General features: G+C 38.5%; 1 protein-coding gene across 1 annotated transcript in view; it reads left to right on the plus strand.

The window, feature by feature from the left end:
• Nucleotides 1-26959, plus strand: part of ANOS1 (anosmin 1) — a 130903-nt gene that overhangs the window by 41592 nt on the left and 62352 nt on the right. Inside the window, exon 3 of the mRNA XM_026456132.1 lies at nucleotides 23170-23392. Within this exon, the coding sequence (XP_026311917.1) occupies nucleotides 23170-23392 (223 nt within the window). The remainder of the gene's footprint in view (nucleotides 1-23169; nucleotides 23393-26959) is intronic.

The following is a 26959-nucleotide window of genomic DNA, read 5'->3' on the forward strand; positions in this document are numbered from 1 at the left end:
TTATAGTTCTGGAACATAAACTGTTTTTCCTTTTTTAAGCACTGCGACTCAATTTTCATTGGATTTTTTATATTACTCGGGGGAGTATCAAATTATTCTAGACTCAATCGTAGGAGAATTGATGAGTTTTGAAAATTTATGGGACCAAGACTGGAGATTATTTAGAGTAATTTGAATACCTAAGTCTGAAAAGAAGGGCTAGGCAAGTAGGCACATAAGGAGTTAGGGGAGTATCATGAAAATTGCAAGAGCACTAAATTTAAGTAAAAAAAAAAATATTTTTGAATGCATGTAAAGCACTTAACCAGTATCTGAAGATAACATACATTACATATATATTAGTTACTTTTACTTTGAAAGAGGAAGACAAGGTCAACACTTTTTAATTGTATTGGAGGTCAGTGAGATGCGGACTAAAAGGGCTCACTGAGTTTTGTAGTTAGGAAGTCACTAGAAATCTGTGTGGGAGACTTTCTGTGGATCAGTAGTAGGGTAACACATACAACTCTGGGTTATAGAATAAAATGTAAGGAAGAAATTCAGACCAAATACATGCAACTCTTTCTATAAGTTTAAAGTCTTTCCCTAAGACTGTCTCTAGAGCATAGAGGAGAGAGAGGAGGCTCTGGTTAGGGGGAATTCACAGTTGAGAAAGTGATTTTTGTGTTTTACCTCGGAAAGACTGAAATGCATTTATATGTCAGGGGAAATGAATGCTGTCAGGAGTGTGAAGTCAGAGATACATAGAGCGCAAACTGGATAACTTGATTTCTGGAATAAGGAACTAGGGGCGAAGGAAATTTCAATGTGGAAAGGGAGACACTCATGCGTCTGAAGATGCCAACTCCAGTGTCCAGCATGATCCAGAACTGGCCTTCTCACACTTGGTCACGCACACAGATCATCTAGGAATCTGCTTTAATGCAGATTCTGATTAAGTAGGTATATGGTGTTCAGTAGGCATACGGTATTCAGTAGTTATGTGGTGTGGCCAGGAGAGTCTGCATTTCCAGCAAGCTCCCAAGTGATGCTAATGCTGCTGAACTAAGGCCTAGCCTTTGAGTAGCGAGTATGTGAATGTCCTTCTTGGATACTGGGGCCCCCTATTTTAGGGATAGCCATGTTTGTGCCTGTGGTGGCACATGCCTGTGGTCCCAGCTACACAGGAGGCTAGGGCAGGAGGATTGCTTGAGCCCAGGAGGTCGATACTGCAGTGAGCCATGTTTGTGCCACTGTACTCTAGCCAGGGTGACAGAGTGAGACCCTGTTTTAAAAAACAAACAACAAAAAAGCACTCACTTGAAGTTTTCTATCAATTCTGTGAAACCTTCTGTGATTTGTGCAGTGATATTCTATAGGGAGAAAATGTGCAATTGCTTAAAATGATTAAAAATCAGCAGGTGATGCTAGGCTCAGTGGCTCACACCTATAATACCAGCATTTTGGGAGGCCAAGACGGGAGGATCACTGGAACCCAGAAGTTTAAGACCAGCCTGGACAACAAAGTCAGACCCCATCTCCTCAAAAAATAAAAAATAAAAAATATTAGCCAAGCATGGTGGCACATGCCTGTGGTCACCTGTGGTCACAGTTAGACAGGAGGCTGAGGCAGGAGGATTGCTTGAGCCCAGGAGGTCGAGGCTGTAGTGAGCCATGTTCGTGCCACTGTGTTCCAGCCTAGGTGACAGAATGATACCCTGTTTCAAAAAAAAAAAAAAAAAAAAAAAAAAAAGGAACAAGAAAAAGAAAAAAACAGCAGAAGAAAATGGTTCTTTATAAATAAAAATGAAAAACACTATTTTATGATTCAAGATAGAGAATTATAATCGTTGATTTATCTTTATTCCTCAATGTAGTCTAAACATGATAGCAGGAATAAAGTTTAGCCTTCCTGTCTCATGTAACTAGCAGAATGATGTACTCCAGTTAAATGAATCAATGAATGAAGAGAGTCTCCTTTTATCTGAGTTGGTAGAGCTTTCATGGAGGAACCTAGAGAGAATTCTGATATTTATCTTCTCTAAGAAGCAGCAGCTCCTGTATGAGCATTGTTTATTTATTTACTTATTGAGACTTTTATATATTATTTCCATGTTTTAGTAGACATAGGACTATTCACGTCTATTTCTTCTTTAGTAGTGTTTATAACCTGTGTCTTTGTAGGAAGTAAACGATTTCATCCAAGTTATCACATTGATAAAAATAGAATAGGTCATATTATTACCTAATTCACCTTTATTGTTAGCATTTTGATGTCTGTTAGGTCTGTAGTGATGAACCCTTTTTGCAGTACTGACATTGGTAATTTATGTATTCTCTAATTTTTTCTTGATACATCCCAATAGAATTTTGTCAGTTTTAGTACTCCTTTAAAAAAATAACTTCTTGTTTTATTGTTTTCCTTTATTTTTGTCATTTCCTATGCTATTGATTTCTGTCCTTCATTATTTCCTTACTTTTGCTTAATTTTGATTAGTTTGACTCTCTTTATATAATTTCTTATTGCAGGAGCTGACATAATTAGTTTGAGACCTTATTTTCTTTTCATATATAAGAGCCTTATGCTATAAAATTTGCCCTATGCACTACTTTAGCTACAACCCACATTTTGTGTTACAGCGGGTTTTTATTTTTACACAGCTATTTTCTAATTGCTTCTGTGATTCCATTTTTGAATTTCATATGAGTGTATGGTTTATTTTGTAAATTTTTGAGAATTTTACATATATCTTCCTACTGATACCTAGTTAAGACAAAACTTAGGATTTCTATCCTTTTAAATTTTTTGAGAATTGTTTTTTGGAACACAGTATGTTTTGTCTTGAATGACTTCATGTATAATATGAAAATGTCATAACAATATACTTTCATTATTCACTCCCTTCATTTGTATTATTAGTGTCCTAAATCATACTTCTACATTTGTTGCAAGCTCCACATCACATTTTTATGGTTTTTGCTTTAAACTTATCTTCTTCCAGAGATATAAAAATAAGAAAAATCACCTTTTAAATGTAATCATGTAGTTATTATTTGTAGAACTCTTCATCCTTTGTGTAGACCCCAATGTTCATCTATTATCATTTTCCTTTTGCTTTTAACATTTCTCATAATGCTGGGTTGGTGGCTATGGGTTCACCTTTTGTATACCTGTGGTAGTCTTTAAGGCATCTTCCCTTTTCAAAGATATTTCATGGGTATACAATTCTAGGTTGATTTTTTTTTTTTTTTTTAAATAGCGTTTTAAAGATACTGCTTTATTTTCTTCTGGCATGCATATTTTCTGAAAAACCTTTGAGATTCTTATCCTTGTTTTACTATATATAAAGTGGCTTTTAATTTTTCTATCTGCTTTGAAGATTTTTCCTTCAGTATCTGGCATATGAAGCAATATGATTAAGTATACTTTGATTTAATTATCTTTGTTTCTTCTGCTCAGGGGTAATTGAGATTCCTCTAACTTTGGACATACAATTTTAATCAAATTTATTTATTTATTTATTTTAAATCATTGTCTTTGCATTCCTTTTAAGTAATCTTATCTTCTATGGTGTCTAACATTTTAAAAATCCTACTTGGTATATTTTTCTTTTCTTTTTTTTTAAATTATTACACTTTTAAGTTCTAGGGTACATGTGCACAACGTGCAGGTTTGTTACATATGTATACATGTGCCATGTTGGTGTGCTGCACCCATTAACTCATCATTCACATTAGGTATATCTCCTAATGCTATCCCTCCCCCCTTCCCCCACCCCATGACAGGCCCCAGTGTGTGATATTCCCCATCTTGTGTCCAAGTGTTCTTATTGTTCAATTCTCACCTATGAGTGAGAACATGTGGTGTTTGGTTTTCTGTCTTTGCAATAGTTTACTCAGAATGATGGTTTCTAGCTTCATCCATGTCCATACAAAGGACATGAACTCATCCTTATTATGGCTGCATATAGGATTCCATGGTGTATATGTGCCACATTTTCTTAATCCAGTCTGTCATTGATGGACATTTGGGTTGGTTCCGAGTCTTTGCTATTCTGAATAGTGCCGCAGTAAACATACATGTGCATGTGTCATTATAGCAGAATGATTTATAATCCTTTTAGTATATGCCCAGTAATGAGATGGCTGGGTCAAATGGTATTTCTAGTTCTAGATCCCTGAGGAATCGCCACACTGTCTTCCACAATGGTTGAACTAGTTTACACTCCCACCAACAGTGTAAAAGTGTTCCTATTTCTCCACATCCTCTCCAGCAGCCGTTGTTTCCTGACTTTAATGATCATCATTCTAACTGATGTGAGATGGTATCTCATTGTGGTTTTGATTTGCATTTCTCTGATGGCGAGTGTTGATGAGCATTTTTTCATGTGTCTGTTGGCTGTATAAATGTCTTCTTTTGAGAAGTATCTGTTCATATCCTTTGCCCACTTTTTGATGGAGTTGTTTGATTTTTTTTTTTCTTGTAAATTTGTTTAAGTTCTTTGTAGATTCTGGATATTAGCCCTTTGTCAGATGAGTAGATTGTAAAAATGTTCTCCCATTCTGTAGGTTGCCTGTTCACTCTGATGGTAGTTTTTTCTTGCTGTGCAGAAGCTCTTTCGTTTAATTAGATCCCATTTGTCAATTTTGGCTTTTGTTGCCATTGCTTTTGGTGTTTTAGTCATGAAGTCCTTGCCCATGCCTATAGCCTGAATGTTATTTCCTAGCTTTTCTTCTAGGGTTTTTATGGTTTTAGGTCTAACATTCAAGTCTTTAATCCATCTTGAATTAATGTTTGTATAAGGTGTAAGGAAGGGATCCAGTTTCAGCTTTCTACATATGGACAGCCAGTTTTCCCAGCCCCATTTATTAAATAGGTAATCCTTTCTCCATTTCTTGTTTTTGTCAGGTTTGTCAAAGATCAGATGGTTGTAGATGTGTGGTATTATTTCCAAGGGCTCTGTTCTGTTCCATTGGTCTCTATCTCTGTTTTGGTACCAGTACCATGCTGTTTTGGTTACTGTAGCCTGGTAGTATAGTTTGAAGTCAGGTAGTGTGATGCCTCCAGCTTTGTTCTTTTTGCCTAGAATTGTCTTGGCAATGCGGGCTCTTTTTTGGTTCCATATGAACTTTAAAGTTTTTTTTTCCAATATGTGAAGAAAGTCATTGGTAGCTTGATGGGGATGGCATTGAATCTGTAAATTACCTTGGGCAGTATGGCCATTTTCACAATATTGATTCTTCCTGTCCATGAACATGGAATATTCTTCCATTTGTTTGTGTCCTCTTTTATCTTGTTGAGGAGTGGTTTGTAGTTCTCTTTGAAGATGTCCTTCACATCCCTTGTAAGTTGGATTCCTAGGTGTTTTATTCTCTTTGAAGCAATTGTGCATGGGAGTTCACTCATGATTTGGCTCTGTGTTTGTCTATTATTGCTGTATAGGAATGCTTGTGATTTTTGCACATTGATTTTGTATCTGAAGTTGCTTATCAGCTTAAGGAGATTTTGGGCAGAGACAATGGGGTTTTCTAAATATACAATCATGTCATCTGCAAACAGGGACAACTTGACTTCCTCTTTTCCTAATTGAATACCCTTTATTTCTTTCTCTTGCCTGATTGCCCTGGCCAGAACTTCCAACACTATGTTGAATAGGAGTAGTGAGAGAGGGCCTCCCTGTCTTGTGCCTGTTTTCAAAGGGAATGCTTCCAGTTTTTGCCCATTCTATATTGTCTGTGGGTTTATCATAAATAGCTCTATTATTTTGAGATGTGGCCCATCAATACCGAATTGATTGAGAGTTTTTAGCATGAAGGGCTGTTGAATTTTGTCAAAGGCCTTTTCTGCATCTATTGAGATAATCTTGTGGTTTTTGTCTTTGGTTCTGTTGGTTTTTGTCTTTGGTTCTGTTGGTTCTGAGGGGTTACGTTTATTGATTTGCATATGTTGAACCAGCTTTGTATCCGAGGGATGAAGCCAACTTGATCATGGTGAATAAGCTTTTTGATATGCTGCTGGATTCGGTTTTCCAGTATTTTATTGAGGATTTTTGCATCAATATTCATCAGGGATATTGCTCTAAAATTCTCTTTTTTTGTTGTGTGTCTGCCAGGCTTTGGTATCAGGATGATTTTGGACTCATAAAATGAATTAGGGAGGATTCCCTCTTTTTCTGTTGATTGGAATAGTTTCGGAAGGAATGGTACCAGCTCCTGTTTATACTTCTGGTAGAATTTGGCTGTGAATCCATCTGGTCCTGGACTTTTTGATTGGTAGGCTATTAATTATTGCCTCAATTTCAGAACCTGTTATTGGTCTATTCAGAGATTCAACTTCTTCCTGGTTTAGTCTTGGGACAGTGTAAATGTCCAGGAAATTATCCATTTCTTCTAGATTTTCTAGTCTATTTGCATAGAGGTGTTTATAGTATTCTCTGATGGTAGTTTGTATTTCTGTGGGGTTGGTGGTGATATCCCCTTTATCATTTTTTATTGCATCTATTCGATTCTTCTCTCTTTTCTTCTTTATTAGTCTTGCTAGCAGTCTATCAATTTTGTTGATCTTTTCAAAAAACCAGCTCCTGGATTCATTGATTTTTTGGAGGGTTTTTGTGTCTCTATCTCCTTCAGTTCTGCTCTGATCTTAGTTATTTCTTGCCTTCTGCTAGCTTTTGAATGTGTTTGCTCTTGCTTCTCTAGTTCTTTTAATTGTGATGTTAGGGTGTCAATTTTAGATCTTTCCAGCTTTCTCTTGTGGGCACGTAGTGCTATAAATTTCCCTCTACACACTGCTTTAACTGTATCCCAGAGATTCTGGTATGTTGTATCTTTGTTCTCATTGGTTTCAAAGAACATCTTTATTTCTGTCTTCATTTCGTTATGTGCCCAGTAGTCATTCAGGAGCAGGTTGTTCAGTTTCCGTGTAGTTGAGCGGTTTTGATTTTCTTAGTCCTGAGTTCTAGTTTGATTGCACTGTGGTCTGATAGACAGTTTGTTATAATTTCTGTTCTTTTACATTTGCTAAGGAGTGCTTTTCTTCCAACTATGTGGTGAATTTTGGATGTGGTGCTGAGAAGAATGTATATTCTGTTGATTTGGGGTGGAGAGTTATGTACATGTCTATTAGGTTCGCTTGGTGCAGAGTTGAGTTCAATTCCTAGATATCCTTGTTGACTTTCTGTCTCGTTGATCTAATGTTGACAGTGGAGTGTTAATGTCTCCCATTATTATTGTATGGGAGTCTAAGTCTCTTTGTAAGTCTCTAAGGACTTGCTTTATGAATCTGGGGGCTCCTGTATTGGGTGCATATATATTTAAGATAGTTAGCTCTTCCTGATGAATTGATCCCTTTACCATTATGTAATGGCCTTCTTTGTCTCTTTTGATATTTGATTTTTTAAAGTCTGTTTTATCAGAGACTAGGATTGCAACCCCTGTTTTATTTTTTGTTTTTCATTTGCTTGGTAGATCTTCCTCCATCCCTTTATTTTGAGCCTGTGTGTGTCTCTGCACGTGAGATGTGTCTCCTGAATGCAGCACACTGATGGGTCTTGACTCTTTATCCAATTTGTCAGTCGTGTCTTTTAATTGGTGCAATTGGCCCATTTACATTTAAGGTTAATATTGTTATGTGTGAATTTGATCCTGTCATTATGATGTTAGCTGGTTATTTTGCTCGTTAGTTGATGCAGTTTCTTCCTAGCATCAATGGTCTTTACAATTTGGCATGTTTTTGCAGTGGCTCTTACCAGTTGTTCTTTTCCATGTTTAGTGCTTCCTTCAGGAGCTCTTTTAAGGTAAGCCTGGTGGTGACAAAATCTCTCAGCATTTGTTTGTCTGTAAAGGGTTTTATTTCTCCTTCACTTACGAAGCTTAGTTTGGCTCGATATGAAATTCTGGTTTGAAAATTCTTTTCTTTAAGAATGTTGAATATTGGTCCCCACTCTCTTCTGGCTTGGAGAGTTTCTGCTGAGAGATCTGCTCTTAGTCTGATGGGCTTCCCTTTGTGGGTAACCCAACCTTTCTCTCTGGCTGCCCTTAACATTTTTTCCTTCATTTCAACTTTGTTGAATCTGACAATTATGTGTCTTGGAGTTGCTCTTCTTGAGGAGTATCTTTGTGGCATTCTCTGTATTTCCTGAATTTGAATGTTGGCCTGCTTCACTAGGTTGGGGAAGTTCTCCTGGATAATATCCTGCAGAGTGTTTTCCAACTTGGTTAGATTCTCCCTGTCACTTTCAGGCACACCAATCAGATGTCGATTTGGTCTTTTCACATTGTCCCATATTTCTTGGAGGCTTTGTTTGTTTTTACTCTTTTTTTCTCCACACTTCTCTTGTTGCTTCATTTCATTCATTTGATCTTCAGTCACTGATACTCTTTCTTCCACTTGATCAAATTGGCTACTGAAGCTTGTGCGTGTGTCACATAGTTCTGATGCCATGGTTTTCAGATCCATCAGGTCATTTAAGGACTTCTCTACACTGTTTATTCTAGTTAGCTCTTCGTCTAATATTTTTTAAAGGTTTTTAGCTTCTTTGCAATGGGTTTGAACGTCCTCCTTTTGCTCAGAGAAGTTTGTTATTACCCATCGTCTGAAGCCTTCTTCTCTCAACTTGTAAAAGTCATTCTCCATCCAGCTTTGTTCCATTGTTGGCAAGGAGCTCTGTTCCTTTGGAGGAGAAGAGGTGGTCTGATTTTTAGAATTTTCAGCTTTTCTGCTCTGGTTTCTCCCCATCTTTATGGTTTTATCTACCTTTGGTCTTTGATGATGGTGATGCACAGATGGGGTTTTGGTGTGGATGTCCTTTCTGTTGGTTAGTTTTCCTTCTAACAGTCAGGACTCTCAGCTGCAGGTCTGTGGAGTTTGCTGGAGGTCCACTCCAGATGCTGTTTGCCTGAATATCACCAGCAGAGACTGCAGAACAGCAAATATTGCAGAACAGCAGATGTTGCTGCCTGATCCTTCCTCTGGAAGCTTCATCTCAGAGGGGCACCTGGCTGTATGAGGTGTCAGTCAGCCCCTACTGGGAACTGTTTCCCAGTTAGGCTACTTGGGGGTCAGGGACCCACTTGAGAAGGCAGTCTGTCTGTTCTCAAATCTCAAACTCTGTGCCGGGAGAACCAGTACTTTCTTTGAAGCTGTCAGACAGGGACATTTAAGTCTGCAAAAGTTTCTGCTGCCTTCTGTTCAGCTATGTTCTGCCCCCAGAAGTGGAGTCTACAGAGGCAGGCAGGCCTCTTTGAGCTGTGGTGGGCTCCACCCAGTTCAAGCTTCCCAGCTGCTTTGTTTACCTATTCAAGCCTCAGCAATGGCGGACGCCTCTCCCCAAGCCTCGCTGCCGCCTTGCAGTTCGATCTCAGACTGATGTGCTAGCAGTGGGCGAGGCTTAGTGGGCATGGGACCCTCTAAGCCAGTCGCGGTATATAATCTCTTGGTGTGCTGTTTGCTATGGCCGTTGGAAAATCTCTGTATTAGGGTAGGAGTGTCCCAATTTTCCAGGTATGTACCATCTGTCATGGCTTCTCTTTGCTAGGAAAGGGAATTCCCTGACCCCTTGTGCTTCCCAGGTGAGGCGAGACCCCACCCTGCTCCCTGGGCTGCACCCACTGTCTGACAAGCCCCAGTGAGATGAACCCAGTACCTCAGTTGGAAATGCAGAAATCACCCGTCTTCGGCATCACTCACGCTGGGAACTGCAGACTGGAGCTGTTCCTATTCAGCCATCTTGGAACCTCCCATATTTTTCGTTTCTTTGTTTTTTTACTTCTGGAATTTCTATGCAGCTCTGTTCTGTATCTTTCATTCCTGTCCTCCGTATGTCCATGTTTTCTTCTACATTCCTGGGCATATGGAGCATATTTATATTAGTTCTTAAATGTCCTTTGCTTTTAATTATACCATCTCTATAATTTCTGGTCCTGCTTCTGTAGATCCCTTTTTTCTCATTTTCTGTGCCACAATTTCCTGCTTCTTTGCACACTGGATTATTTTTGATTGGATGTCAAATTTTCGTGTGTTGAATTTTGCTGTATCTTTCTAGAAAGTTTTAGACTTTGTTCTGGCATGTAGTTAAGTTCCTTTTGAGATTCGTTTTCTTATTTTGAGGTTTCTTTTAAGCTTTCTTGGGGGAGGGTTTAGAGTAGCCTTTAGACTAGGCCCAATTAATCTCATTACTAAGATGATATCCTTCTGAGGACTCTAGCCAATGCTTCATGAATTGTGCATTCTCTCCACTCTGACTGGTTGAAATGTGAGTTTTTGCTAGAATGGTTTCCTTTATTGCTGTCTGGTTATTCTTTCCCCAGACTTACGCAGTTCGAAGCCATGCACATTCAAATCAGTATTCAACCAGAAATCAAAGGGTCCCTTTGAACCCCTCTAAGTTTCTCTCTTCATGCAGTTTCATCCTGCTTGATAGTCTGCCCACAAGATCTGGCCATCTCAGCCTCAAGCTTTAATCTCTCCACAACTTGGAAAAATTGCAGAGCTATCTTGGGATCAGCCTTCCTTGCACTGTGGATTTGAAACTACGTCAAATCATTTTTTTTGGCAAAATTGGAGCTCATCTCATTTGTGTCCTTGTAGGTTTTCTTGTCTTGTGCTACCTATTGTCCAATGTCTGAATAACGTGGTTGCATACACAAGAAGATTTCAGAAAGTTCATGGAAAAATGGAATCAAAAGCTAAAAATAAAACATATAAGCTTTGTTTCCCAACATAAGCTCCATCAAGCTTAAGACACTTTTGTAAGTGATGTTACCAGCCACCTAGTCCGTCACTAAAGAGCTAAGGGTCCTGGGAATTTAACCATGTCAATGTAGGTTTTAAAATATAGTATTCACTGAAGAAAAATGAGTGCTCTTTAAAGATTCTTATAAGAACAGGAAATAAAAACAAGTCAGAAGGAGACAAATCAGGACTGTAAGGTGGATGCCTAATGATTTCCCATTGAAACTCTGGCAAAATTGCTGTTATTTGATGAGAGGAATGAGCAGGGCCATTGTTGTGGTGGAGAAAGGCTCTCTGATGAAGCTTTCTCAGGCATTTTTCTGCTAAATCTTGGGTTAACTTTCTTAAAATACCCTCATAATAACATAACAGTCAATGTTCACTTTGGGACAGGGTTTTAGCATTAAAATGAGGTGAAACTTGGCTCTTTACATCGAAAAGTAAACTACAGGACATAGAGTTTGTGCACAGCCTCTGTAATCTAGCCGAAACTGGCTTGTGGTCTGCAGTTGCTCATCAGAAAATAATCTTTGTAAGGCCAGTCTTCTGTCCAGTCATAGTTGTAGAGGTCTGGGTTGTAAATCAGAGTTGATAGCTCCTACTGTTAACAAGTTTAGCTGTAGGAATTTAGAAATGTGCCATGCCAACCAAGCCCCAAACCCTCTACCATATGTAACTTGGTTTCCTTAACCTTAGCGTACCTCTCAGTTGATAAAGGGGCATCTATTTTGGTCTCTCAGATCATACTCACTAGATGCCAATAGCATATTCCTTCCAGTTGTGAGGAACAAAAATATCTCCAGATATTACCTAATGTCCCCTGGGAACCAGTCCTTTAACTTATGGAATTTGTACTTTTCCTTACTTATTCATAATGAGGAAACTAAGTTCTATGTACATTAGTGTATTGGTCTGTTTTCATACTGCTGTAAAGAACTGCCAGAGACTGGGCAATTTATAAAGGAAAGAGGTTTAATTGACTCACTGTTCAGCATGGCTGGAGAGACCTCAGGAAACTTACAATCAAGGTAGAAGGTGAAGGGGGGAAGCAAGGCATCTTCTTCACAAGGCAGCAGGAAGGAGAAGTGCCTAGTGAAGGGGGAAGAGTCCCTTATAAAACCATCAGATCTTGTAAGAACTCACTCACTATCACGAGAACAGCATGGGGGAAACTGCCCCCATGATTCAATCTCTTTCACCTAGTCTCTTCTTTAACACATGGAGATTATGGGGACTACAATTCAAGATGAAATTTGGGTGGGGACACAAAGCCTAATCATATCAGTTAGTTTCTATCTCATTTTGTGATGATTTAACCAGTCCAGAAGTGGTATAATATAGTCGTGTATAAATAAAGAAATAAGAAATTTCAAGGAATATCTCTAAGAGATAAAATATGGGATTTTTTTTTCTTGTAACTTGGATAGATGTGATGAGTTTGTAGAATTCGAAAGTGTTTGTAAAATGAGATGAACAAAGAAACTGAACAATGTAAATCAAAGAGTAAACAACTGTATTTGACAACTTTCTAATTTGTTGCTCTTCAAAAGAAATTATTTACGTGAGGATTTTAGGCCATCTATAATTAATGTATATGGATTCCTATTGTTTCTTGTAAAATTTCTAGAACTATGTTAATTCTGATGCTAATAAAGGTGGCTAGCACTGATGCCACCTTTATTATGTGCTAGGATCTGTGCTAAGTGTTTTGGAAGCTGTATTTAAGGCTTAGGATAATATTTTATCCTCCTTTAATATTTTGAAGAAACTGACAGTTGCCAAATTAATTTTGCCCCCCAAATTGTACAGCAGTTATCTTACTTAAGTATTTGTCATGCTCTGAAGGGGACAGACTGTATTTGTTTCTGTTCCCTCTCTCTTTTTCTTCTGTTTTCCACATCACTTTTACCTGCTTAAATCATCAGTATTGATGACTTGTCTTTAAAGTTTTGTCCTTGTCTAATTATTTGTTGATCTCGTGCATATATCTGTAACTTCCTGTGTCCACCTTTATTATAATGCAAACTAAACTGTTTAATGATTTTTACCTGTTTGTTAGTAAACATGTAAACTATAAGCATAGTGGGTCATCATTTTCACAGTTTCACCTGTTCACCATTAAATTCCTAGTACCTAGAATGCCAGTTTGGTCTATAAATCAGTATATAAATGGTTTAGTGGGCTCAACATTGCATTGGCATTCTTGGTAATCACTACTAACAAATGCAGAAAGTAGGAGAGGGAAAGAAATCATAGTTTAAATGTGGTACCTGAACCATCGCTAATTCTCTAGGGATTTGTGAACTTCTTGAGCTATTTATGTGCCTCATGATCTTCTAGAAATATTGCAGCAAGATTCTGAAGTGTTGCTGACTCATACAAGGTGACACATTTGTTTTCAAAATAAATAGAAGAGCCAGGTCAGGAAGAAGGAAGCCAAGATAAACATAAGTAGAGATTACTATAATTGAAAGAAGAGGGTATGTACTTGTAGAAAAGTGACTTCCTTAATATGCATGTTTCTGCTTTTCTCCTAATTTTACATTTTCCTAATTTTATATTTTCCATGGCCAGTGTCTATAATTTGCCTGGGAATCCAACTAATTGCAATCATATCTAACAAATTAGTATTTATAATTGGGTTTCCAAACAAATTAAAGTAATACTTCCAAGCATAAATTAGTAACATTTGAATGGAGAGTTATTTTTCTTGTTTCATGGATAGTGTTTAGATGTCTTCTTTGAAAGACACACGTGGCAATTTTCCTTACTTTTTAAAAAGTACACTCTATTTTCTTTTTTTGAGATGGTGTCTCACTCACTCTGTTGCCCAGGCTGGAGCACAGTGGCGCAATCTTGGCTCACTGCAACCTCCGTCTCCTAGTTTGAAGATTCTCCTGTCTCAGTCATCCAGGTAGCCGAGATTACAGTTGTGTGCCACCACACCTGGCTAATTTTTTGGATTTTTAGTAGAGGTGGGGTTTTGCCATGTTGGCCAGGCTGGTCTCAAACCCATTACCTCAAGTGATCTGCCTGCCTTGGCCTCCCAAAGTGCTGGGATTATAGGCGTGAGCCACCACACCCAGCCAAGTATACTATTTATTTTTGATAGAAACTATACATGTCCATTAAAAATTAAGAAAACAAACCGCACAGAAAAGTAAAACCAAACCATCACTCTAGATTTACCACGTAGAAACAGTCACGGTTTACCGTGCAGAAAAGTGTTAACACAGCAAGGCCAAGACTGTTCTCCTCATATCTACTTAAATGACTGGCCACAGGCCAGCACCTGGAAGCTTTGTGCACACTAGTTTCCAATCAATGCTTAAAGTTTAATATTACTTGAAGGCAAGAGAAGACAAAAGAGACCCCAAAATATTATAAAGAAAATATTATAAAAGATATTATGAGGTTAGAACTGTTACTCTTTCAATTCTATATTTGTTTTATTATTTACTGATGTTCTAATACAAAGTTCAAGATAAGTCACACTCATAGGTTTTCTCCACCACTCCTTCCACCTACCAGTTTTTCTAATAAGTTGTTATTTGAAAATTCTTAGTTTTATTATAGCAAATTCTCCCTCCTAACCATCATTCTTATATTAATATTAGTTTCATATTTATGTACATAGAAAAATAATTAATTTTACTGATTCTTTTTTCCACTTTATGCTTAATTTTGTAAATTTATTTCATGTCTTCGTTTTTAAAAAGGGGCCTATGGATGGTGTTTTCTTTAAGTTTATGCATGAGAAATTTTACCTACAGTTCTATCTAAAGTACACTTGGATTGGACAACTTTTTTTTTCTTCTGTAAGTGTTACTTTATTTTACCTGGGCACCGCGTATTGTACTAGCCCATTTGTTCTTGTTTTCTGTTTATGATAGGATCGCTAGGTTTTGCCATTGCATGGCACTTCCTCCCCTCTGCACCCCTCACAACCCCCCCACAAGACACATCCACTCACGCAGAGTTTATTTTCCTTAGAATTACATAGACATTGCTTTGTTAGCTTCACATACTAAATTTAGTAGAGAGACATTTGGTAGCAATTATATTTTATTCCTCATAATCAGCTTGCCTTTTTTACCTGAACGTCTGAAAATTTAAAGTTTTCCCTTTGGTGTATAGAAGCAGAAGCTATATTCCAGTGTTGCTTGTTCTTTTCAGTTATTCCTGGAACATAACATGCCCTTTGATTTATAATTTTTTGCTATTTCATTCCTTGATCTCTCTCTCTCTCTCTCTCTCTCTCTTTCTCTCTCTCCTTCCTTCCCTCCCTCCCTCCCTCCCTCCCTCCCTCCCTCCCTCCTTCCTTCCTTCCTTCCGTCCATCCGTCCTGTCTCCTTCCGTCACCCAGGCTAGAGTGCAGTGGTTCAATCTTGGCTCGCTGCAACCTCTGCCTCCTGGGTTCAAGGGATTCTCCCATCTCAGCCTCTCGAGTAGCTGGGATTACAGGTGCCTGCCACCACACCCGGCTAATTTTTGTATTTTTAGGAGAGATGGGGTTTCTCCATGTTGGCCAGGCTGGTCTCAAACTCCTAACCTCAGATGATCCTTGATATTTCTAGTTTATTTCTTAACTTTATGTTTTTGTCTTATTTCACATTTTATGTTTTTGTTTAACTCTTTTCTATGCCTTTTCATCTCATTTCATTGTCTCGCTACCTTGTCTTCATGCTCTTGTGTTGAATTCATGTTCTGTTCATCTCACTGTGCATTTTGGGAGTGAAGTTTTCAGAAATTTGGAATCAGACCCTTTGGCCAGGTTAGGGAGAGGGCAACACTGAGATGGGGGCAGCAGCGGCGGAAGTCAGACTTTAATGATTTTAACATTTTCAAAGTGCCCAGGACATGTGTACAAAGACACATTTTATGGAAATTGTGCAGGTTGCTTTTTTTGTTTGAATCTTTGAAAGAATTTAATCTTAACATTTTCTGATTTAAAAACTGTAAAATCTTAACAAAAACTTTTATGTATTAAGATACTATTTTCCTTTCATTACATAGTTGTTTATAAAAATTCATTCGTTAAAAAATAAGGATCCTTTTTAACACCATAGCATTTGTACTGTTGCTTTTTAATATAGTGAAAATACAAAAGGAAGGGCATGTGCTATTTTTTTGATGTCACTGACTTCAGAGACATTGTGTACAAAGAATTACCAACATACTTTAATTCAGTGATTGCTTGGTGTTTAGAATGTCAGTTCTTTAATTTTGAGCATCCTGAAATATATCTTTTGTACATACAGAGACTGATGTATCAGAATCAGATTTTCAGTAACCCCTGGATTATAGTTTGGAGTAATTTAATTTAGTTACCCTCAGTGGTCTCTAGAAGTTTATGTACACTTAGATTTCCTGTTTATAAATGCATTTGGTTTTTCTGTATCTAGGTAAATAGAGCTATTCAACTACTCAGCATAGAATTAAGATTAAAAATTCGTTTGCTAAAGAAAAGGAATACAAAAAAAAAGAAATTTGAAATCACCCTACTGTCTCTTCCTAGGAAGTGTAAGATTGTATTTTTGAATATTCAGATTATTTCTAAACATGTAGAATCATGAAATCTAATAACTGAACACAAATTAGAGAGCTATTCATCCAGCAGATTTCTAGTCTTGGCCAGACATTGGGACCATCTACGGTTCTTTCCAAAGTGCAGTTTCCGGGGTCCATGCCTGGAATGCTGAAGAAACGGGTCAGAAGTTCACCCAGGACATCAGTTTTAGAAGCTCCCTGGGAAATTCTAATAGGGAAGCAAGCTGAGAGCCACTGGGCGAGCCCAGTCTTCTTATTTTACCCTGATATGGTGGGGTCCTCAGAAAACACTGGCTGTCATCGTTGCCCAGACTCTTACGTGTTTCGTGATTTGGGCTATGTTAGGATCTCCCTGAGCTGCTGTTTCCCCATTTGTAAAATGGAAATAATAACAACTGTGGGGACTGGGCAAGAATAGGTGAAATGAGAAAGTAAAGCAGCTGGGGTAGAGTGAGGGATGTGGTAGACATCAGCCTCTCTTGGTGACTAACTGCCACTGCTAATGATGATGGTAATGATGGTGATGGTGGTGGTTATGACAATGGTGATAATGATGGAGCACTCACTTCAGGGAATTGTATATTCGAGGTTTCATTGTAGTCCACAATCCTGGTTGTTGGCTAGGAGCAGGAAGAGAAGCCCCCGATTCCCTGACTCTTTGCAAAGGCAATTATAATCCTAGAGAATTGACATATGGTAGAAGTCTGTTGAATTGAACCAAATAGCCAAATGCAATGTTCTCTTCAAAGCTGAAGCCTAGTATTTATGTGATTTTAAACACATTAAGGTAATTTACTGAATTGGATGTCTTTGTCATTCCATGATTGCTGAACAGATTATTTTACTGTACAATACCTTGCATTTTATGCCAAACTAAACTAAGATAGTACTGTCTCTCTGTTTGAAAGCGTTCAAGAAATGTTGTCTACTTTTGTTAGTATTTAATTTTATTTTTAGCCACTTGCCACAGGTGGATAAATTAATGTTTTACTCATTTTCTTCTTAGTGGAGCGTAGCATATTACCCAGGTAAGGCACTAAAAACCACATTTTAGTTTTTAGCTCTTAGGAGATGACATGTAGGAGGGATATATGAGAATTCATTAATACTGCATACTAATATATAGTATAACATATATCTATTCCTTAACATATGAAAGATTTCTTACTTAATCCATTACACCTCAAAGATATTTTTCTTTAACACTTTGCTTTATCTCTTCTTTGGAGGCATAATGACATCCATTAGATACTATTAATCACTGATCTAGAAAAATACATAGTCTTTGCAGACTATTTCTTTCTTAGTTTTGGAGACAGTAAGGGCAAAATAAACAAAATTAATGGGTGCAGTGACCATATTCTTTTCAAATTTTAAATTGGAGCCAATGACCTGGCAAAAGAATGACATTTGACAGGGTGTGGTGGCTCACGCCTGTAATCCCAGCACTTTGGCAGGCTGAGGCGGGCAGATCACTTGAGGTCAGGAGATCGAGACCTATCCTGGCCAACATGGTAAAACCCCGTCTCTACTGAAAATACAAAAATTAGCTGGACATGGTGGCACATGCCTGTAATCCCAGCTACTTGGGAGGCTGAGGCAGGAGAATCTCTTGAGCCAGGGAGTTAGAGGTTGCAGTGAGCTGAGATCGTGCACCTGCACTCCAGCCTGGCGACAGAGTGAGACTCTGTCTCAAAATAATAATAATAATAATTTGAAAGTGACATTTGTGTGATTTGTGAAATTAATCGTATGAATAGTTTTATAAAAATGAGTTATAGTTACAAAAACTAAATTTACAGTTAACAATTTGCCTTCATTGCCTGCATATAATTGTAGAAACAGGAAATAGAACATGGAGCATATATATATATCTATGTTGTCACACGTGTTTATTCACCATAAAATTGATGGGTATTACATGCATACTCATTTGAATGTCTTTTTCTAATATTTTCTCATTCCTTTTAACAAATCTCTGAGTAATTAACTTGTATTATCACATGAAGTTTTACATGCTTAATGGTCAGAAGTTATTATACTTTTGTGACACTCAAATTACCTTTGTTCACAGGATTTTCTACTGGAGACCAATTTGCAGATTTTGTTTATATCTAGAGTATTAATATTCACACAGCATTTTCTCTGACCTGTACACATTTTTCTCCTTATTCCATTCGATTAGTAAATTCTCATTAAACTATGATTAATGACCTGGAGAGACGCCTTATGTACACATACCATATGTTCTCTAATTTATATTCAAACAGATAATTTTTTTCAACCTAATCCAAGAGAATTATGAAAGAAAATTAATAGACAGCATCAAAACCTCCCTTTGATAAATCTTCCTTTAATAGGACAGCTAAATAAAGCTCCTCTGTAAGATTGTTGCCCCAAATCCACGCTGCTCTAAGATGAACTTCATTTAAGTACAGGGTACAATTCCTTAGATGCAGATTTCAGTGCTCAATCTGGAAGTAGTGGGTTGGAATCTAGTGGCTAGACACACTGTGGAAAAATACAGACTTCCTTCTGTCTGTGGATCTTACAAAATTTTCATCAGCATGGCAGAAGAATTTTGAAATGTTTTAAAGAGTAAGCTTGTAGCAGTGGGAAAAGAAAAAAAGACATAAGTTAATTATTATTGACTATGTATTATGGGCCAACTATGCACAATAGTGCTTAGTTCTTTGTGTGCATTACCTTATGTAATATTCATAATGTTACCTGTATTATTTCAAGATTATAAACCAGTCTAGGAACCATGAGTGCAAAGATGAACATATGCGTTTCTATGATCCCCAAAATAATCAAAGAAATCATGTTTGAATCCTTACCAAAAAGGAAAACATTGATTATCCATACAGAATAACTCCATATCAACTGAAAGATCTAAATTGTTGGGCTAATTATGATGATTCCCCTTTTATAGTCATTGGGAACACATACTTCGTAACTATTCTAGGTCACTGTCTTTGTTTATTTGTTTTTATGTCTGCCCCAATAGTTCAGTAAATAATGAAGATAAGGAGACATGGCCTCTGTTTTCCTGTCCCTCACAGTTCAAGTGTGTGGCAGCTGGCATATAGATAATTAGAATAATATATGAATAGAGGATCCAAACTTTATCTGATTCTTGACTCATACTCTGTTTTCATAGGTGAAGAGTATGAACTGAGTTGATTTCATTATATCATGGTGCAAACTAAGTCACTGTGATTTCCAAGTTACCAAGCAGTAAACACTTGCTGGATTTAATACAAGTATTTCTACTTAGAAATCTCAGCCCATGAGGCAGTGGCCAAGGATTTTGGTATTAAGTATTTTCTTTCATTGTGTGTAATGTATATGAACTGTTGAAAAAAGAAAGTTGGCAAACACTATATAATTGTCACAGATCTGTTAGCATACTTCCTTGATTATTAACTTAGATTTGAAACTAAATTTAGAGCTTCAAAACTCAATGAAGTAAAATACATCTAACAGCTAACAGAAAAATGAACTGCGAAATAGAGTAAGAGAGAAAAGCCTTGAGAGCTGATAATGCTTTAAGTGCTTATAAAGTTTATTTTTAATTAATTAGCTGTAAATTTATCACAATTCAATATTGGCACCATGGCCCTTCTAAATTTTACCTTAAAGTTCTTAAATTGAGAAATAATTTTAGTTCAGTCAACTCATGTTATTTTCACATTTTATATATGATTAATTACTAACAAACAACTTTATATGACATCTACAATTCCAATTCAAACCTTGAAATTATAGTTTTTCTATCTAGTGTTTCCACTGTTTTCCTTTTGTTAATTAATCTAAGAAAAGAACAGGCATTTAATTGTGTTTAACTTGTAATGAAGTACTGATGCTTTGTCATCCACTAAATTTACAATATCAGAAAGATTATTGTCACTATGAAACAATACAATGTGGTGCTGCACACATTCTCATCACAATTGTTTTTAAAATTGTGGTAAAATGCACATAATATAACATTTGCCATCTTAACTCTTACGCATATTTTAATTGAGCATTGTTTGGGGGAAATAACCAGGTGAGACAGTGTAGAATAATTTACGTTGAAATTGTAGTTTATCCTAGGATTACTAAGATATTCCTTGCTGAAGTTATGTTGTGAGTCTTCAGTGGAATTTCCAGTCATCATCAATCTGAGAATCATAGGCTAAAATTAATGAACTATCTGTCTTTTGGGAAAAGAGAGACATTCCTCCCACCAACCTCCCACCTCCCACTAGAGACTTTGATAATGGTGGTTTTTTTTGTTTGCTTGCTTGTTTGTGTGTTTGTTTTATAACATACCTCTACTATTGGTGAAATACTCTCTGGTTAATAGCCCAAACCATTCACTGTCTCCTGCCTAGATAACCTCCTGTCTCCAGGGTATCTAGGTGCTACCAGACACCTATCTGACTAAAGGGTCATGCTTGTTTGGCAGTGAGGAGTAGCCAGCAGCATGCTGGCAGGTTTGGCAGGTGCTACCTTGCGGTCGGGAACCATATTCAATCACTATTGAGAAGCAACAGCAACACATGGGCTGGTCTTATCAGGTGTTTTCCAGGTGTTGCCCAGGCATTATCAGGCAGTGGTAGGGATGACCTGGTGTTACACAGGTGTCATGATGGTACAGAGGCATATTTAGTCATCAGGGAGCAGCAGCAGGCAGCACACAGGCGAGTGTTCCCAGGTATCGTGCAGGTGTAACCCAGGTGTTTCCAGTTGTTACCAGTAATGAGCCCTGGTTAGGGATCACTGTGGAGCATCAAGCAGCATGCTGGCGTTGAGCTGGATGATGTTCCTGTTCTCCCCCTGGACTTCTGTTCACCAAAGCCACCACATTTATTTCTTATATTCCTAACCCTGTTGTGACATCAAATAAACAGAAAGGGTCCTCCTTGTCCATCTTCCACTTCCAACGTTGAGGAACCATGGCAGCCCTTCACTGGATGGCCTTTGCAGTGGTTCAAGTAGCCTGAATGGTTGTAGCGAACGGAGCTTGATATGTACAGGAGTTCAAACACGTGCGTACTTGTTTTATGCCCATGGAGCAGTTCAAGGCAGCTGTTCCGGCAGGGTGCTGTCCTTCTCCATATGGGCAGACAGCATTCTGGCATCTCTCCTCCTGTGGCCCCACCATTCCCTACAGCCGTGGTGCTACCCATGTCCAGCTAATAAAGAACGTGGGGGCACCATCCCCCACCATCTGCAAGCCTCGGTCCACAGTGGCACAGAACTTTGCTGATTACATTCCATTCACAACAACATAGCCACCCCCAGGTAAAAGAAAGACAGTGAAATTTAACCTGGCTGTGCACAGGCATTCCAGGTGAAAATGCATTTTGATCAGAGAAAATGTCACTTTGGTAGGAGAAAAGAAAACAAATACATCTGTTTTGTTAAACATTCAGGCAGACTTCATGTGTCTTTAATGGAATAGTAGTTATCATGGAAAGCATCTCCCATAAGGATAAAAGGAGGCTTGGTGTAAAAGTTAGGGTTATGGTGATCATCTTTTCAGCCATCTTCTATAAAGCAAAAAGAGGGTTAGGGATAGGGCTGGGTGGAGGGCTGGGGCTGGTGGGGCTGTCTTGGCTATTCTCTTCCATAGGAAAAAGGGGAGCAAGAGCACAGAGAGCATCCTTCCCTTTCTTTCCCTGGGTGGGACAGCTTTTAGAAGTCTCAGCAACTCCTCTGTTCAGTGGCAGAAAAAAGCCATTATCTTCCGATTGCAGCTTCTGTCTTAGGGATGACCGAGTGCTGTCCTGAACCATTTTTTCCTAAGGAAAAATAGGCATTTGATAAATGGCTCTTTCACATTACTCAGGCTTTTTCAATAATGCATTCCTCTAATAAGTCCAGGGCTTCCTATTCTCACTAATGGTTGATTGATTCTGGGCTCAACCGAAATGTCCTCAGCAAGATGCTGTTCAGACCCCAACTATGTCACAGATAACATAGGTGTGGGCTGATTTTTAAAGAAGATTCACATTCTTCTACTGCACAACTCATTGACAATTCCATGTTAATCATAAAGGCTGGAAATTATTGAAATATGTTCAATTAGTAGGCTTAGACAATGTGCTATATAATTTCAACAAATATGCTGTCATTGTGAGAATTGTAAAGTTTTTTAGAGCTCCTGCTATTTTGATGAGTATTTATGATACATGAAAAAGTAGCCAGGTACAATGGCTCATGCCTGCAATCCCAGTGCTTTGGGAGGCTAAGGGTGGGAGGATTGCTTGAGGCCAGGACTTACTACCACCCTGGGCAACATAGCAAGACCTCATCTCTACAAAAAATAAAAATTAACCAGGGATGGTGTTGAGTGTCTATAGTTCTAATTAATTGGGAGGCTGAGGCAGGAGGATTGCCTGAGTTTGGGAGTTCAAGGCTGCAGTGAACTATGATTGCATCATTGTACTCCAGCCTGGGTGACAAAGTGAGACCTTAACTGTAAAAAAAAAAAAAAAAGAGAGAGAGAGAAAGAAAAAAATTAAAGAGAGTCATGTGCTATACGTGTAATGGATACAATCCAAAAAGGGCCCTCAAATTGTACTGAACAGGTTTTGTGACTGTTTATAGTCAGTTTTTTTGACAAACATCTTTGACCAAGGTAGAATATATGATCTGTGAACGTGGGCGCATATACTTGGTGTGTGTCTGTTGCATGCAATATAAAATCATCACTTATGGATTATGTTCCTTTGAGAAGTCAGCACAAAATGTGTCACTTTGATAGGAGAAAAGAAAACAAATATATGCACTTTGTCAAATATTCAAGCAAAAGTTTGACAGGGAAAAAATGTGGAACTTCCTTTCAGATGTCTTGGAAATCAGACTTCATGTGTCTTTAATGAAATATTTTTTTAAATTCTTCTTTGTCTTAGCCTCTCTTCCCCAAGAAGAGCTACGAATGCTTGACCAGCTGTGAGTTCCTCAAATACATCCTGTTGGTGAAGCAGGGGGACTGCCCGGCTCCTGAGAAAGCCAGTGGATTTGCAGCCGCCTGTGTTGAAAGCTGCGAAGTTGACAATGAGTGCTCTGGGGTGAAGAAATGTTGTTCAAATGGGTGTGGACACACCTGCCAAGTACCCAAGACTCTGTACAAAGGTAAGGGGCAGCACTGGGGGTGTGAAGAGACATGCAGTGTCACATGTAACTGTGCCTAGGGAAGGGTGTCCATCGTAAGCGTGAAAAGTCTAAAAAACATAAAATCTTAAGAAAATTTATTTTATACCACATACAGACATCTTAACATATTCACAGACCCATAGAGATCAGCCATATTAACTCGACTTGGGGCAGAGCAAGTCATTCATATTAATTCTTTTTAATTTGACAGATGTGATGGACAGCAACAATTCAGGAAGGTTTTTGTCTTTTTCTCCAGGCAGACTGATTCAAGTAAGCTCTACTAGGTACACTGGAATAAATCGATTTAAATCCTTAGAAAATAGGCTGGGAGATGAAGCACACTTGAAAAATGCATAAGAAATATACTGGTATTGTGCTTTCTCTGCAAATGAGACTCAAGAACGTTAGTGTCATTGTGCACATCTTCAATATTTTCATTAATACCTTGAGATTCTAGACAAAGGATTTTCCTTCCTCAAAACGTGGAGGTTCAATTTATCAAGCAGTTTAGCAAATGCAATAGTTTGTATTCAAAAGCCATTTCTAGAGCACTTAGCTGCTTAATATCAAGTGCTACTGATCATTTTCTGTAAATGGGACTAAGCTCTTTTAAAGCCAAGATGAATCCATTGTATTATGTATAGTTTGGGATACCATCAAAATACACTATGACATACAACATTTTGTTAATTTTGGGGTCTCATTGAAGAGTAATATAGAGCAGCAGTCCCCAACCTTTTTGGCAATAGGGACCTGTTTCATGGAAGACAATTTTTCCATGTTGGGGGGCAGGAGATGGTTTTGGGATGATTCAAGCACATTACATTAATTGTGCACTTTATTTCTATTATTATAACATTGTAATATGTAATGAAATAATTCTACAACTCAGCATCATGTAGAATTGGTGGGAACCCTGGGCTTGTTTTCCTGCAACTGGATGGTCCCATCTGGGGATGACGGGAGACAGTGACAGATCATTAGGCATTGGGTTCTCATAAAGAGTCTGCAACCTAGATCCCTCACATGTGCAGTTCACAATAGGGTTCACGCTCCTATGAGAATCTAAAGCTGCTGATGATCTGACAGGAGGTTCGGGTGGTAATGTGAGTGATGAGGAGTGGCTGTAAATACAGATGAAGCTTTGTCCACCCGCCTACCACTTATCTCCTGCTGTGTGACCCAGTTCCTAACCAGCCACAGACTGCTACCAGTCAGTGGCCCGGGAGCTGGGGACCCCTAATATAGAGTCAGTCAACAGGCAGTATTCATTAAAATACAGAGAGTAACAGATGTCTTTCTCTCTGTGTGTCTTTCACACACACATGCCAAATCCATATTGTTTCTAAATACTGGTACTTAAAAAAAAATGTGTATAAAGCAGTATTCACCATCAATGCCAGTTTTGATTTATGTGCCGGCTGCCTATTTTTGGAAGTCCATGTTACTGTAACACTCATAACAGTTCACATCTCCCAGAAGTTAGGTATCTGTCCCATCTGCCTTTAGCTCCCACTTGGGAGTACTTTCCTCTGAAATCTATGTAATTCAACCATTTATTTTCTTTATCGTTGGAAACACACCGTAGGTACTATGTCTTACATTCAAAATAATCGCTGCTTTTCTCTTCTTATCAAGTGACGTTTCTTTAATAGTTTTAAAGTTTTATTGTGTTCATGCCTCTTATTTTAAACTACAGCAAGTCACTATTGCGAATTTTAAAACCATCTAATTTTTATTTTTTTTATTTTTTATTTTTTATTTTTTTTTGAGACGGAGTCTCGCTCTGTCGCCCAGGCTGGAGTGCAGTGGCCGGATCTCAGCTCACTGCAAGCTCCGCCTCCCGGGTTCACGCCATTCTCCTGCCTCAGCCTCCGGAGTAACTGGGACTACAGGCGCCCGCCACCTCGCCCGGCTAGTTTTTTGTATTTTTAGTAGAGACGGGGTTTCACCCGGTTAGCCAGGATGGTCTCAATCTCCTGACCTCGTGATCCGCCCATCTCGGCCTCCCAAAGTGCTGGGATTACAGGCTTGAGCCACCCGGCCCGGCACCATCTAATTTTTAAAGCCTCTGTTAATATGAAATTTTATCTGTCATTAAAGATAATATGCTATGTTTGAGTAGCATTCACCATAAAAATAGGATGCTTTTGGAATGGTCTTTTTAAACCCTTTTGTAAAACCTATAGTGTTTTAAAGAGATAATATTTAAAGAGATAATAATTAAAATATGCACTTTTATAAAAGGACTGAAGAGTTACTATGAATTTCAAATATGCCTGTTTCACTTGAGAATAAGGGGAATATTGTAGAAAGGGCCAGAATAAATGACTAATGATGCAAAGATACTTTCAATGTAAAACTACATTTAACGAAACCAGATGAACTTTTTTTTTTGTTAAAGTACTGAAGTCACTCTTCTACTACAAATTAGCTCTTAACTTAGATTTTTGTGGAGAGAGACAGAATCAATGGGAATCAACTACAAATAGAATAAATAGACTCTGTTGACCTGACAATGACTTTTGCGTAATGAAGGCAGTCTAGTTAATAGATTGTTATTTTGCAAAAAAAGACATATATGCAGGTAGATATTTTTTCTTGCTTTCTTCAGTAGTCCCTCAAGGAAGGCTGTCTTCATGTCCTGGGAGCTTTGACAGTGCCTCTGAATATGTTAGTGTGTGTAAAAGGAGGGCAAATAGAGCCTGTAGCAACTCCTTCACCATCTTAGCTAATGAGCCATTTGAAGCCCCTTTTGGCATTCCCAACCTGGAGTCCAGCTGCTTCTTCACTGTCAAAAGAAGAGAGGGGGACTGATATACACAAGCCCCAGGGAAACAGTCCGTTCCAACCCATCCCTTGACTTGGCGAGGAGAAAACCATGTGCCCAGTCAGCGCACAAACCAACCTGCAATCTTAGGATACTCATAATCACTGTCTTTCCTACCTCCAAGATGCCTTCTTATTGCCCCAAACAAACTAATGTGAAATAAGATTGCCTCCCTCTCTCTGTCTCTGCTAGGTCTGTGTAACTGTTTTCCTTAATAAGAGTGGGAGTCGTGGTGGGTTGAGATTAACTAGTCCTTTGCTCTCCGTTCACAGCTGCTGAAACTGAGGTTGCAGCCTATGCCTAAGTGATTTGGTAGTAGGCAGCAGAAATAGACCTAACATCTGCTCCCACCTGGGCTAGCTCTCCTGTCATTTTGATTTTGAATGTACGGAGCCCTAATGGAAACAGTCACTGGGCATCGTTGTGTTATTATATAATACGCTAACTAAGGCCTGGCACAGTGGCTCACCCCTTCAGTCCCAACACTTTGGGAGGCTGAAGCAGGAGTTCAAGAGTAGCCTGGGCAAGATGGCAAGATATCCCCATCTCTACAAACATAATAAAATTAGCTAGGCATGGTGGCACGTGCCTGTAGTCATAGCTGCTCGGGAGGCTGAGGTGGGAGGATCATTTGAGCGCAGGAATTCGAGGTTACAGTGAGCCATGATCATGTCACTGCACTCCAGTCTGGGCAACAGAGTGAGACCCTGTCC

The sequence above is a fragment of the Piliocolobus tephrosceles genome, chromosome Y (assembly GCF_002776525.5).
Source record: "Piliocolobus tephrosceles isolate RC106 chromosome Y, ASM277652v3, whole genome shotgun sequence".
Taxonomy (NCBI): domain Eukaryota; kingdom Metazoa; phylum Chordata; class Mammalia; order Primates; family Cercopithecidae; genus Piliocolobus; species Piliocolobus tephrosceles.